Genomic DNA, 11,382 nt, shown 5'->3' with positions numbered 1-11,382 from the left:
GAATCTGAAATGAATCTAATAGTTTTGTTTGCAAAATCCACACAAGAGTGTCAATGGCATGTTTATTTGTTTTCACTGTTTATGAAAAACCAGTAAACTTATTACAGAGGTAAATTCTCTTACTTTGATTGTATTTGAGTATTTCAGGACACAGAAGTTTACAGTGGCATTTGTTGCATGGTAGCTAGAAGACAGAAGCAGTAACTGAGCATAAAGACATCCTCTCAAAGTGCTTTGATAGATACATTTCGGTTCACACACAGCAGATCCTTGTAAACGGAGTTTCTTTTGGTAAGATCCCAGTATCACAACTCCTGTTGATGTAAAACAAATACATGTTCTTGGCCACAGGTTTTGGACATCTTTAGATACCAAGATACTACTTCTCCTGTGATGGGACACTATTGAGCATGAACACCTTTTCACAGGTCTAAAAAAAAAAAAAAAAGTCAATGCATAAAAAAAAAAATTAAAAAAACTGCTCCAAGTCCAATAAAAAGGATCAGGTCCAGCAATCTACCATCCGTAAAAGGGGAAAACACCCTTAACAGACCTGCCACTTGAGATGCATGAAGAGTTCAGAAAAATTAAGGTCATGTTTTTAAAGACACATTTATTTGCACATCTATACAGACAGTGCTTTGAAAATGGCAATTATGGTTTAAGTTTCTTCTGTGAAACACTGTTACTCAAGTATTTCCAGACGTCGAGGGCCATACAGAAGGACATATGCTATATGCCAATCCCCACCACCAGACAGCTTCAAGATGTCCTCAGGGGTCACCACGCTGACCTTATCATCATCAAACTTCATCCATTCATCTGTTCAAAGAGAGTGAAATATCAATACCAGCTAGAACATCAAAGCGCTGTAGAGCAGGGATATCCAATCCTAAAAAAAAACACCTAAACAAGCTAATCAAGGTGTTAAGGAATATTAGAAACTGTTTAGCTGCAACCTGCTCCTCAATGCAGGACATTTTTCCTCCAAAAGCAGGAGTGGACAACCCCTACTCTACAGAAATGGCATCAGAAGCAATAAACCTTGTCAAAAAAAAAAAAAAAAAAAAAATAGCTTGAGCTGGAGATTTATCTTGCAAACTTGCTTAGATATTGAGTGCTTTTGTACCACGTCCATTAGTGTTCCAACAGGGACTGATTTGGCTGACATCATGCTCTATAAAACCTGTAAACTGAATTCCCCGGTTCTAACTCTACAGTGGTTGATCCAAACACTTCAATTATTTCTCATTCACTAGAATAAAATCAAATGGCTTTTCCTACACGTTACATCTGCCTTTTCCAAAGCATTTTATTTTATTGCATTACTCAAAGGAGTAATGCAATAATGTAATGGATTACTTGTAAAAGTAACATTATCCAACAACAAAGCCAAAGAATGCAATCAAGCTACATTTAGTTACAAAGGCAAAAATAAATATTATCCAAGTACGGTTTACAAATAATGAATGCAAAAACTTGATCTGACGTAGACAATACTTGACCTTCTTTCCTTTTAACCCAGGCGACATAGTGGCCAGATGAACTGGATCGGCCCTGATGTGTCAGAACTGCTTGCAGGTCATAGTAACCACTGTTGTTAGAGCCCAAGTCTACAGAGAAGAAAAAAAGTTAACAGCTTATAAATTTTAAAAAATAAATAAATAATCAAGTAGCTTTGCAGTGAGTACTCACCTTCAGAAAAACAGAAAGGTTCATATTTTGTTTCCTTTGGAGCCCCAACCTTCTGATTCACATGTTAAATGTGGAAAAAAAAGAAAAACAAAATGTTAGCCATTTTACGGATAGCTTTTCAAAATGTGAGAAGTGTTCAGTATGACATGGGCACTTGCTTTCGGCTGCTGTTGCATCTCCAATTTCTTGTCTTCAACCTCCTTAAACTTTGACCTTATAGGAACCATCTTCTCCTGAAGTTCAGGAGTACACAGCTCATAGACGTCCAGCATAAGAGGAAATTTGACATCCTAAATGCAGCAAAATTAAAGTTTACACAAAATAAGTTATCAAATCAATTTATATTGGTGACACTTTATATACCAAATCACTCAGCAAAAGACCTACCTTAAGGACTTTGGCATTCACAGACTCTTTTTCTTTGTAAAAGAACCGGACCATTTGAACCGTGAGGTATGCCGGTAGACGGCTGATTTTGGACTTTAATGCAAAAACATAAGTGACTGTTCATTTTTTTATTGTACGAAAGAAAACACATGAACAAAGCAGCATTTCTCCAGTGATGCCACAAAAGTCAAAATTGCCAAAAGGTAATACATACCGATTTGATATAAAGGGCATTTCTTTGTAAGGATGGGGAAAACTTCGTGATGTCCTCCTGTAGCCTCTAGGTATATAGAAAGAAAGATAAAGATTAACAGGGATTGTGAGCACTGGTGGTACTTCCTACGTATGGAGCATTCCACTCACCAATCTGAGTCCAGTGGCGAGATATTTGACTTCCTGGCTGATGAAACAGCTAAGCTGCAGCTGGCTCTCTGAGCCTTTAGCTGGATCCTCATCCTCTGATTCAGTACATTTCATACTGGACACATAAAGGTTAAGTACCTTAAAAATGTCACACATTCCCATCTACAGGACTGGAGAAAATTTCTACTCGGCCCAGGAGTACTCCGACTACAAAACACAATGCTCATTTCATTGCATTAAGTCTGGCCTTCCCCTCAATACATAGTTATGGCTGCAGAGCAATGCAATGCAAGTTAAGTAAACAAATAGTCAGCGGCATTATAGATAATTCCCCCAAACACAATTCTATCATCTTCCTCCTATCAATTTTCTTCAGGAGTTAATTTCTCAGTGTATCAGAGTAGCTTAAGTCAACTCAAAGACTACAAACTCTGATGAATCATCACCCTGTCCACCTCCCAACCAAAAAAACAAAAACAAAACTCAGCACATTTTATTCAAATGACAAAATCTATTTATTTGTAGGCCAGGCAGCCAACAAGCAATTATTTAGGGTCAGGGTGTGAAATTGTACCACACTGTGAATTATTTATTTATTTATTTTTAAGACTAAATCCAAATCGTGTTCTGGAGGTACGAGGTAAGGCTGAAGGAATAACCGGAGCCGTTCAGTTTATTATAATAAAAACAGCTGCAGCACAAAGAAATACTGACAGAGAGCACATGCTCTGATATAGACTTGGACAACAGGCACTCGTCAAAGGATACGTAGTTTCAATTTCAACACCAAAATACTGATCGATGAAATTCTTCTTTTTTGTGGCGGCAGCAGCTCCACTATCACTCTCAGTCTGTTATTCGACCAAAAACATGCAAACAGAAAAAATGCATAAATTATTTGTAAAAAAGTTTAAGTTTCCAGACAAATAAGATAAAGACCTTTTTTACACTAAATTCTCTGCATTCCTGTAATTATATAGTTTGAATATATTAGGGTTGTCACAGTACCATAAGTAAAATTTCATGTTTTTTGTACCAATTTTGATACCATAGAAAAATTATTATTTTACCATTTTAACTATTTGAAAATAAAAATATTAAATTCAATAAGCTAATTTATGATGACAATAATAAGTAAATAATACAGTTAAACAGCATGTAGCCTTCAAATGTTTATAAAAAAGATAAAAAATTAGTAATAAAATGAAGGACAAAGAAATGTATACACAATACATAGAACAAGTGGCAGGACAGTTAGTTTGCTTTTACACTTAATGCACATCTATTTTGACAGAGTATCAGTTTACTTTGTCCCATCTGTTGCTATTGTTATAAAACTGTCAGTCATTGCAGTTTCGGATTCAAATGCGCCATTACAAACAGATGTAAATCCATAACATTTGCAGTGTACACGCTACAATGTACAGATCTACACTACTGTGAAAACTCCCACTATAATAAAAAAAAAAGCTGTCTACACTACACAATGAATCTCGTTTACATTGTGTTTACACTTTTTGGTAATAATGAAAGGATTCACGAGTGTGCAGAACTCTAAAGCGCATGGTGAATTAAAGCTCCGGTGTTTTGAGCGGTGTTGAGCGGATTCTGAACTTAATCTCTGATTGGCCATTGCGTTCACGCGTTCATCAGATATGTCTGTGATTGGCTACAAAGATCAACGCTTCAAAAACACATTATAAATAGAAACCTTTGATGCTCTTCACAGAGTGCTCACACAGATACGCAAGGGAGCGTTGAAAGCAGCCACCTAACACCGGGCACCAAAAATACCCAGTACTGAGTACTACAGGTACTGCAGAAATGCAGGTATCATCATATTTTTAAAATTTCAGTACCAACTTGTTTCTGAAGTATCGGTACTTTTGACAACCCTAGAATATATAATACAGTAGCCTTGCCTCCGGTGGGGTTTCTGGTTCTTCAGGTTCTAATTTCTGCTGAAGGACCCGCATCATCTGGACCCAGCACTCATTGGCATCCTGAGTAAATGGAGAAAAAAAAAAAAATATATATATATATATATATATATATATATATATTATATATATATATATATATATATATATATATATACACACATTTCAATTTTACAGAAAATATTCTGATTAAATGTATTCAGCTAAAAAGATGTGACCTGACCTGCTGAAGGTACTGGCCCTGGTCTCCTTTTTCAGCGAACTGTGGGAAGGCCATGTGCAGGAACTGCAGCAGAATGATGGGTGGAATGCTTGACGAGGTCTTATCCATGGACTCATACAAATCACGCAGAGCTAAGTGAAGAATTCACTTGATCAAACGTGTGCTACATGCCGCCCACAAAAACTGTAAGATTCAGTATTGCTACACAGCTTAACTATTTTATGCATTAATCTTGAGCAGTAAGCTTGGACATACTGATCCCAAAATGTTGGGCAAATAAGTAATGAAAGACTCAAGAATTTTGTAACCTCTAAACTGATACACAGTGAAAGTTCATCACCTGCTGTGATGTACTGGGAAGGTGCATTAGCTCCTGAAGACCGTAAGGCACCAGAGTACCTACAGATGGAGGCAAATTACCAAAAAAAAAAAAAACACACTGATGTATTACACCACATAAAATCTCCAAATTTTATATGATGGACATGCCTAAATTGTACCTCCTGAGAGCGCCTTTGAGCTCAGGCACAGAGCGTAGACACTGCACTGTTGCATTCATGTAGCATGTGTTGCCCAGATTTGTCAATCCGCATGGCAACTCCATCTGAACATGACAGAGATTGCAGAAATGAGCTGTTAAAACGTGAAGGCCTGTTTCTGTGATTCCTGCTAAAATACTTAAATAGCAGATCATTCTGATCCAAGATCTGTTGGCTGAAAACTTACCGCAGATGCGAGCTGCTCCTCCGTCATGTCCTCTACAAACATGGGTCGTACTACAGGCTCTTCAGGCAGGGCATCAGCAGAGCCCATCATGAGAAGAGTCATCCCCTACATGGATCAAAACATCTATTTAGCTGAAGAAAACACATTTAAAGTCAACATGAAACAGCATTTGCAACCTATTGTACTTAGGTAATGTGCTGCATTATTCAACAAAAAAATGTGTGGAACTTGATTTTAACAATCAGGAATTGGATTATAAAAAATGGGTGTTGCGTAACAGAATATAGCTAGACCGGAGTTTGCAGTGGATTGTTAAAGCAACTGTATTTAAGTTTCTTCTTACCTAGAAATATCAGTTTCAAAATCATTCTTATGGCACACTGACTTCTAATAAGTCAAATGTATTCTGTTTCTTTTCCACGCTCCAAACAAACAAAACAACTGTGCAAATTATTGCAAAACAAGTAAAGAGACTGCTGCTGCTCATGGGATATGTTGTATGTTTGAATAAATCGTAAAGGTTTACAACAAAATGGTCTTAAACATTAAAGGCTTAGTTCACCCAAAAATAAAAATAATGTCATTTATTACTCACCCTCATGCCGTTCCACACCCGTAAGACCTTCGTTAATCTTCGGAACGCAAATTAAGATATTTTTGTTGAAATCCGATGGCTCAGCGAGGCCTCCATAGCTTTGGAGCGTTATGAATCTTTTGTGTCGAATCAGCGGTTCGGAGCGCCAGTCAGGTGATTTCAGCAGTTTGGCGGTTTGACACGCGATCTGAATCATGATTCGACACAAAAGATTCATAACGCTCCGAAGCTTAATGAAGCAGTGTTTTGAAATCGGCCATCGCTATATAAGTCATTATTTTGTTTTTTTGGCACACCAAAAATATTCTCGTCGCTTTATAATATTAATATTGAACAACTGTACTCACATGAACCGATTTAAATATGTTTTTAGTACATTAATGGATCTTGAGAAAGGAAATGTCATTGCTGGCTATGCAGGCCTCACTGAGCCATCGGATTTCAACAAAAATATCTTAATTTGTGTTCCGAAGATGAACGAAGGTCTTACGGGTGTGGAACGGCATGAGGGTGAGTAATAAATGACATTATTTTCATTTCTGGGTGAACTAACCCTTTAAAGCAAACAGAATTATTATAATTCAATATTTATCATTATTCAGTATCTAACTAATACATTATAACAGACCCATTTTTTTCACAAACGTTTGTAAATGCAGACTGCATGGCTAAGTACTTGATTTTATACACCTGTGGCAATGGGTCTGATTGAAATTTATACTCCTAAATTCAATAATTATGAGGTGTGACCCCAATACCTTTGTACATGTAGCGTATGTGTTGATAGGAAATCATCTGTGCAATATATACGCCTTCCCTACACAGCCCCTGCCTGTCTAAATTTCAGTTCTGGGGAAATCGCCTACAGGACACAGGTTTATGTAGCAGTTTTGCTGATTCAAGAAAAGAACATTCGCACTATGACATAAAACTTAGCCAATCATCGTCCTCAAATCTAATCTGAGAGGAATGATAATTTTATCACCCCTAACGAGCCACTGGGACTAGTCAGGACTAGTCTGGGTTAATAAAGCAAACCAGTGTTGCCCTAGAAAAATTGCTGAAACTTCACAGACACATTCTGGGGACACCTGAGACTTATAATACATCTTGTAAAAAGGGGCATAATAGGTCCCCTTCAAGATGCATTTTGGTTGACTGGATCACAAGTGGACAAGGGCATACCAGTTTACACCTGGTGTTTTAATCCATCTCTTTTGTCCACTTTCAACCAATTCTGTCCTGATTTCTTCAAGGGGAGGGTCTATGGGGAGGTAAATATATGGGTTTTTTTCAGATCTTTTGATCTAATGGACAAAATAGCTTGCACAATTTACATATGAACATGCCCAGAGACGACGGAAAAACATACAGAGATCATGAGCTTTCGTTTCTGCTCTGAAAGCAGCACAACCATGCTGAACGCATGAGCTTGATTGTTCATCAACAAACGCGCACAATAAGACTAGGAACATGTTTTAAGGAACTAATTAGAATCAATGCTTATTTTAAGGCGTACTGTTGGATAAACTATTTTAGATCTTATGTTTCAATATTTAACTTAACTGCTGAATTCTGATTACAGGACAACTCTAAGTACATTTTCTAAATCTCACAGAAAATAGACTTAGCCACATACTTACATTTTTCAACTTGATATTACCCCACTCATCATCCTGGTGAACAAAAGTAAAATAAGTCAGACACCTGCAATAACAAAACAGCAAATATTAATGCTCTCCATTACAGATCACAGCCACTACCTTCAGTGTTCCTCCTTTCACCATGACTTTCTGTCTCTCTGGCTGAACCCCCGTTAGAGCAAAAAGCTGGGCTTTGAACACCATGGGCGGCTCCTCTGTATTTAGCTCCACTGCATCAAACTTCTCCTTTCCCCATTTCACATTCACTAAGATAATCAAAGAAAAATCAAGACAAAAAATTAGTCACACAAAATTATTCAGCACCACACATCTGCACATTGCTGATAGTCTACTGAAATAAAATTTGTATGGTTTTCTAGCAGGGGTTTACAAACCATCTCAGGAGCCTCACCAACTAGTACTGCACATTTTAAATGTCTCCTTTGAATTAACTTCTCTGCTGATCAGTAGAATACTGCAAAACCTTAGCTTGGTGTTTCCAATACTTTTTTTCACAGTGATTTCCACAATTATTAACAATAATTAAGTAGTATTATTAAGTAGTCAAATGTAAAATGTTTATATTTTAATTTTTAAAAATGTAATGCACATTTATAATTACACTTTTAATTACACTTTTCATATTACCTTGGTATTAAAACGACAAAAAACACTGCTGAGGGGGTGTTTCTATAACAGCGCCTGAGGGAGTGATGGTAAATTTATCACCTTTCTCTTTTCTGTCTGTCATAAATCAACCCCACTATATTGTTTCCCTCTTTTGGAAAGTTGTAGAAACATTATTGTGGATATTTCTTTGCTATTGGAGCAAAATTCTCATTCATCACAATACCAGTTAAGCCACCTATAGCTGTTTCCATCCAAATTGCGAATTTAACTTATGCGCAAAATTGAAATATTGCATAAAACATTTGCGAATAAAGCACCGTTTCCATCCAGCAGCGTTGTTAAAGAGAACAAAATCGTCACTTCTTGGGAAACTGGCGTAAAATATCTGTAATAAAAATGGAAGATGCTGCAATTGGGGAAGAAACTGTGGCTCTTTTATTCCATCATAAATGACTCACGCCTGAGAGTGTGCAGATGAATGCTGTCATGTTATCTTGCGTTCAGATGCCTGGTGTTTGGGAAGGCTATCATGCAAGACACTTCTGGGAGGGAAATAAACCAAATCGTTTTGATGACAGACTTTGGCTCTGGCATTTTAGGGGTGCATTTCCCAAAGCCAACTGTTCCATTGTTAAGAACAGAGTTCAATGGAACTTGCGACCATAGTTGGCTAATGATGCTTTTAGGAATCACACGCCAGAAAGACCAAACCAACATTTGAAATGCTGTACGATGTGATCGGTCCACTGGTTAGTCCAGTTATCCAATCATATTCTCGGTAAAGGCAAAGTCATGGGTGATTTTTGTTGTGCATCAAGGGATTTATTTGGGAAATGGGTTTCCATCATAGTTTATTTGCATGTCTTATCTGATAATTCATTTACCCACCTCAAATGAGTGCATACGTATTTGTATGCACATTTTGGCATTTCCATCCAAACGTTTTTTTTTTTTTTTTTTAAAGCGATATCACAAAATGCTTATTAGAACCATAGAAATATGAAAAGGGTCCATAAGGAAAACATACAAAATGTGTAGGGCTGGGGAGGCTCTAGGAACAGTTTTAAAACACCTGCTTTAAAAGTGACCATAAAGTGAAAATTTAATCATCTTCTACTTACCTTCATGTCTTTTGAAACAATAAAATAACATCATAACATCTTGAAACTGTACAGACACACTTCAACAAAACTTGAGCCAGATTTATAAAAAAAAAAAAAAAAAAAAAAAATTGCTTTAGACGACTTAGAAAATAGTGCACAATTTTTATACACTTTTATACACAAGTATAATTTTTTATGGTGCTACATACAAAACATTAACTACATGAGATACTGACTTTGGTCTACAAAAATGACACATTAAAGCTGTTACAGCAGTAAGACATAAACAAATATAGCTTTAACAGATTTATCACTGGAAATCCATTACAATGAACTAGTAAATCTGGCACACCAGATATGTAGCACGCAGATACAACTAACGTTACAAGCCATGATGCATCAAATTTGATGTCTACAAGTTCTATGGCCAATTCTGCAAAATAAATAAATAAAATGAAAAATGTAGACGTAAAGTCTGTACTTACTGTTCAGTAATACTGTCTGTTGATTGAAAGTGCTATAAGATTTATAGGCGTTTTAATAAAGTGTGCCTAGCCGGCATGATAACATGCTGCATCACTAATACTCAAGTCTGATCATTTACATTTCACATCGCAAATATCCATATAAAATAAACACAACGCCTAAATAGTAATACATGTCACACCAGAACGCTTGCTATGTGATTTCTGTTTCTTGTTTAGCTTTCCCTCTGTTTTTAAACACAACCCATCAATTGAGGCCTGAAGCTAATGTGTCATGCTAACGGCGCTGCCTTTTCTCACGCATCTATTATCGTTTAAAGACTAACTATGATTTATGTAAAATCATGATGTGAACAAACCTGTAAATACGGGCATCTTTCTATTTCCTTGTCCTTTAGACAGCTCAACTCCAAAGGCCGGGTTTAAGTTGTGATGCGGAAAATGTGTGTGTCTTGTAACTTCATTCAAACGGCAGCCCACAATGACGCTGCAACTGCATGATGACTAGATCGATGAGCTCGGCGAGCGACTAAGTAATCCTCATGCCAAATTGCTATGACGAAGGTTTTTGGGTTATGAATATTAATAAGGTCTTCCAGACCTGTCACAGTAAAGCCCTTCTTCATGAATATTAATAACATAATGCAGACTTTGCGTGATTATATATCTTCCAATGGCAAAGGCTTGGATAATGAATATTAAAAACCAAGTAGTCCCATTTAATACACTGCTTTGCCATTGGAGGGAGACCGTCAGACAGTCAATATCGTTTGCAGTAATATATAGGGGTGAATTCAGGGTTATTGGGACACTTTCCCCATTGAGTTAACTTGGAAAAGTGTCCCAATCAACCTGAATTCACCCTACATTAATATTTATTTACTCACTTACCTTTGAAACCCATTTACACTAAACACCCTGGATAGGTGGCAAGTCCATCACAGGGAATATAGTCATAATCTTTTATGTAATTGCAGTGTTTCAACTGCGAAGACATCAAATAATAATAATAATAATAATAAAAAAACATTCACTCACTAAAACTAGAAATGTGTTTAATTTAAATGTTTGTATCCAACAATTTAGTTTGAGTGTTAATGATTATACCTGAAATACCAGTTGAATATTTTGGGCTGTGTTGTCTTTAACCTTTAATATTATAGCAATATGAGAAGTTCAGTGAGAGTGAACCGAGGGTTCTCTGTGTAGTGAACCCTCAGTATTCAAAATGAACTGATATTAAATCAAATCGAGAGCTTGTGAAACCTAATCGAATTGTGAAATCTGTATCAATACCTAATTAATGCACCAATTTGTCTTTAATGTGCATAAAGTTTTTTTGTCAGCTCAACCCAGATAGCATGGTGACATTGATACAATGCTGAGTTTTGATCCAAATCATCATTTTGGTTGAGATTGACATTTCAAAGTTTAAAGTCTGTTGGATCAGCATTGAAATTTTGATGAAAGTTGACAGCACACATGGATGGGTGAAGACAGTGACATTGAACTAGCAGTGATTTGTAGTTGATGACCACAAGAACCTACAGGTGTATATCTCTGCAGAACACTAGTGGGTGTTTCTCAATCAG

At 36.7% G+C, this 11,382-nt stretch overlaps 1 protein-coding gene across 2 annotated transcripts; it reads right to left on the bottom strand.

Annotated features, from left to right (window-relative positions):
- Positions 1-48: 48 nt before the first annotated feature.
- Positions 49-10,362, bottom strand: usp14 (ubiquitin specific peptidase 14 (tRNA-guanine transglycosylase)). Of its 2 annotated transcripts, none has more exons than XM_051861163.1 (16): positions 10,150-10,362; positions 7,693-7,838; positions 7,573-7,605; positions 5,335-5,439; positions 5,109-5,212; positions 4,949-5,007; positions 4,609-4,739; positions 4,368-4,448; positions 3,214-3,296; positions 2,446-2,560; positions 2,297-2,362; positions 2,083-2,175; positions 1,854-1,985; positions 1,696-1,747; positions 1,506-1,613; positions 49-822 (listed from the first exon to the last, which is right to left on the bottom strand). In XM_051861163.1, exons 1-16 carry the CDS (start codon positions 10,163-10,165, stop codon positions 686-688), a joined length of 1,461 nt encoding a protein of 486 aa, XP_051717123.1. In that variant the 5' UTR covers positions 10,166-10,362; the 3' UTR covers positions 49-685. The 2 variants fall into 2 exon arrangements, with proteins under 2 accessions (XP_051717123.1, XP_051717133.1); XM_051861173.1 differs by having other exon boundaries at positions 1,696-1,744.
- Positions 10,363-11,382: the final 1,020 nt, after the last annotated feature.

Source organism: Ctenopharyngodon idella, chromosome 2 (assembly GCF_019924925.1).
Source record: "Ctenopharyngodon idella isolate HZGC_01 chromosome 2, HZGC01, whole genome shotgun sequence".
In the NCBI taxonomy this organism is placed as follows: domain Eukaryota; kingdom Metazoa; phylum Chordata; class Actinopteri; order Cypriniformes; family Xenocyprididae; genus Ctenopharyngodon; species Ctenopharyngodon idella.
Note: the sequence above shows the minus strand (reverse complement) of the source record. Positions and strands in the feature narration are given on the sequence as shown.

Bases quoted from the DNA above. Each gene is read 5' to 3' on its own strand.
- usp14 (XM_051861163.1), bottom strand. The intron at 2,176-2,296 runs GTATGTATTACC...TTTGCATTAAAG, and splicing joins ATGCCCTTTATATCAAATCG to TCCAAAATCAGCCGTCTACC. The intron at 1,614-1,695 runs GTGAGTACTCAC...TCTTCTCTGTAG, and splicing joins ACCTTTCTGTTTTTCTGAAG to ACTTGGGCTCTAACAACAGT.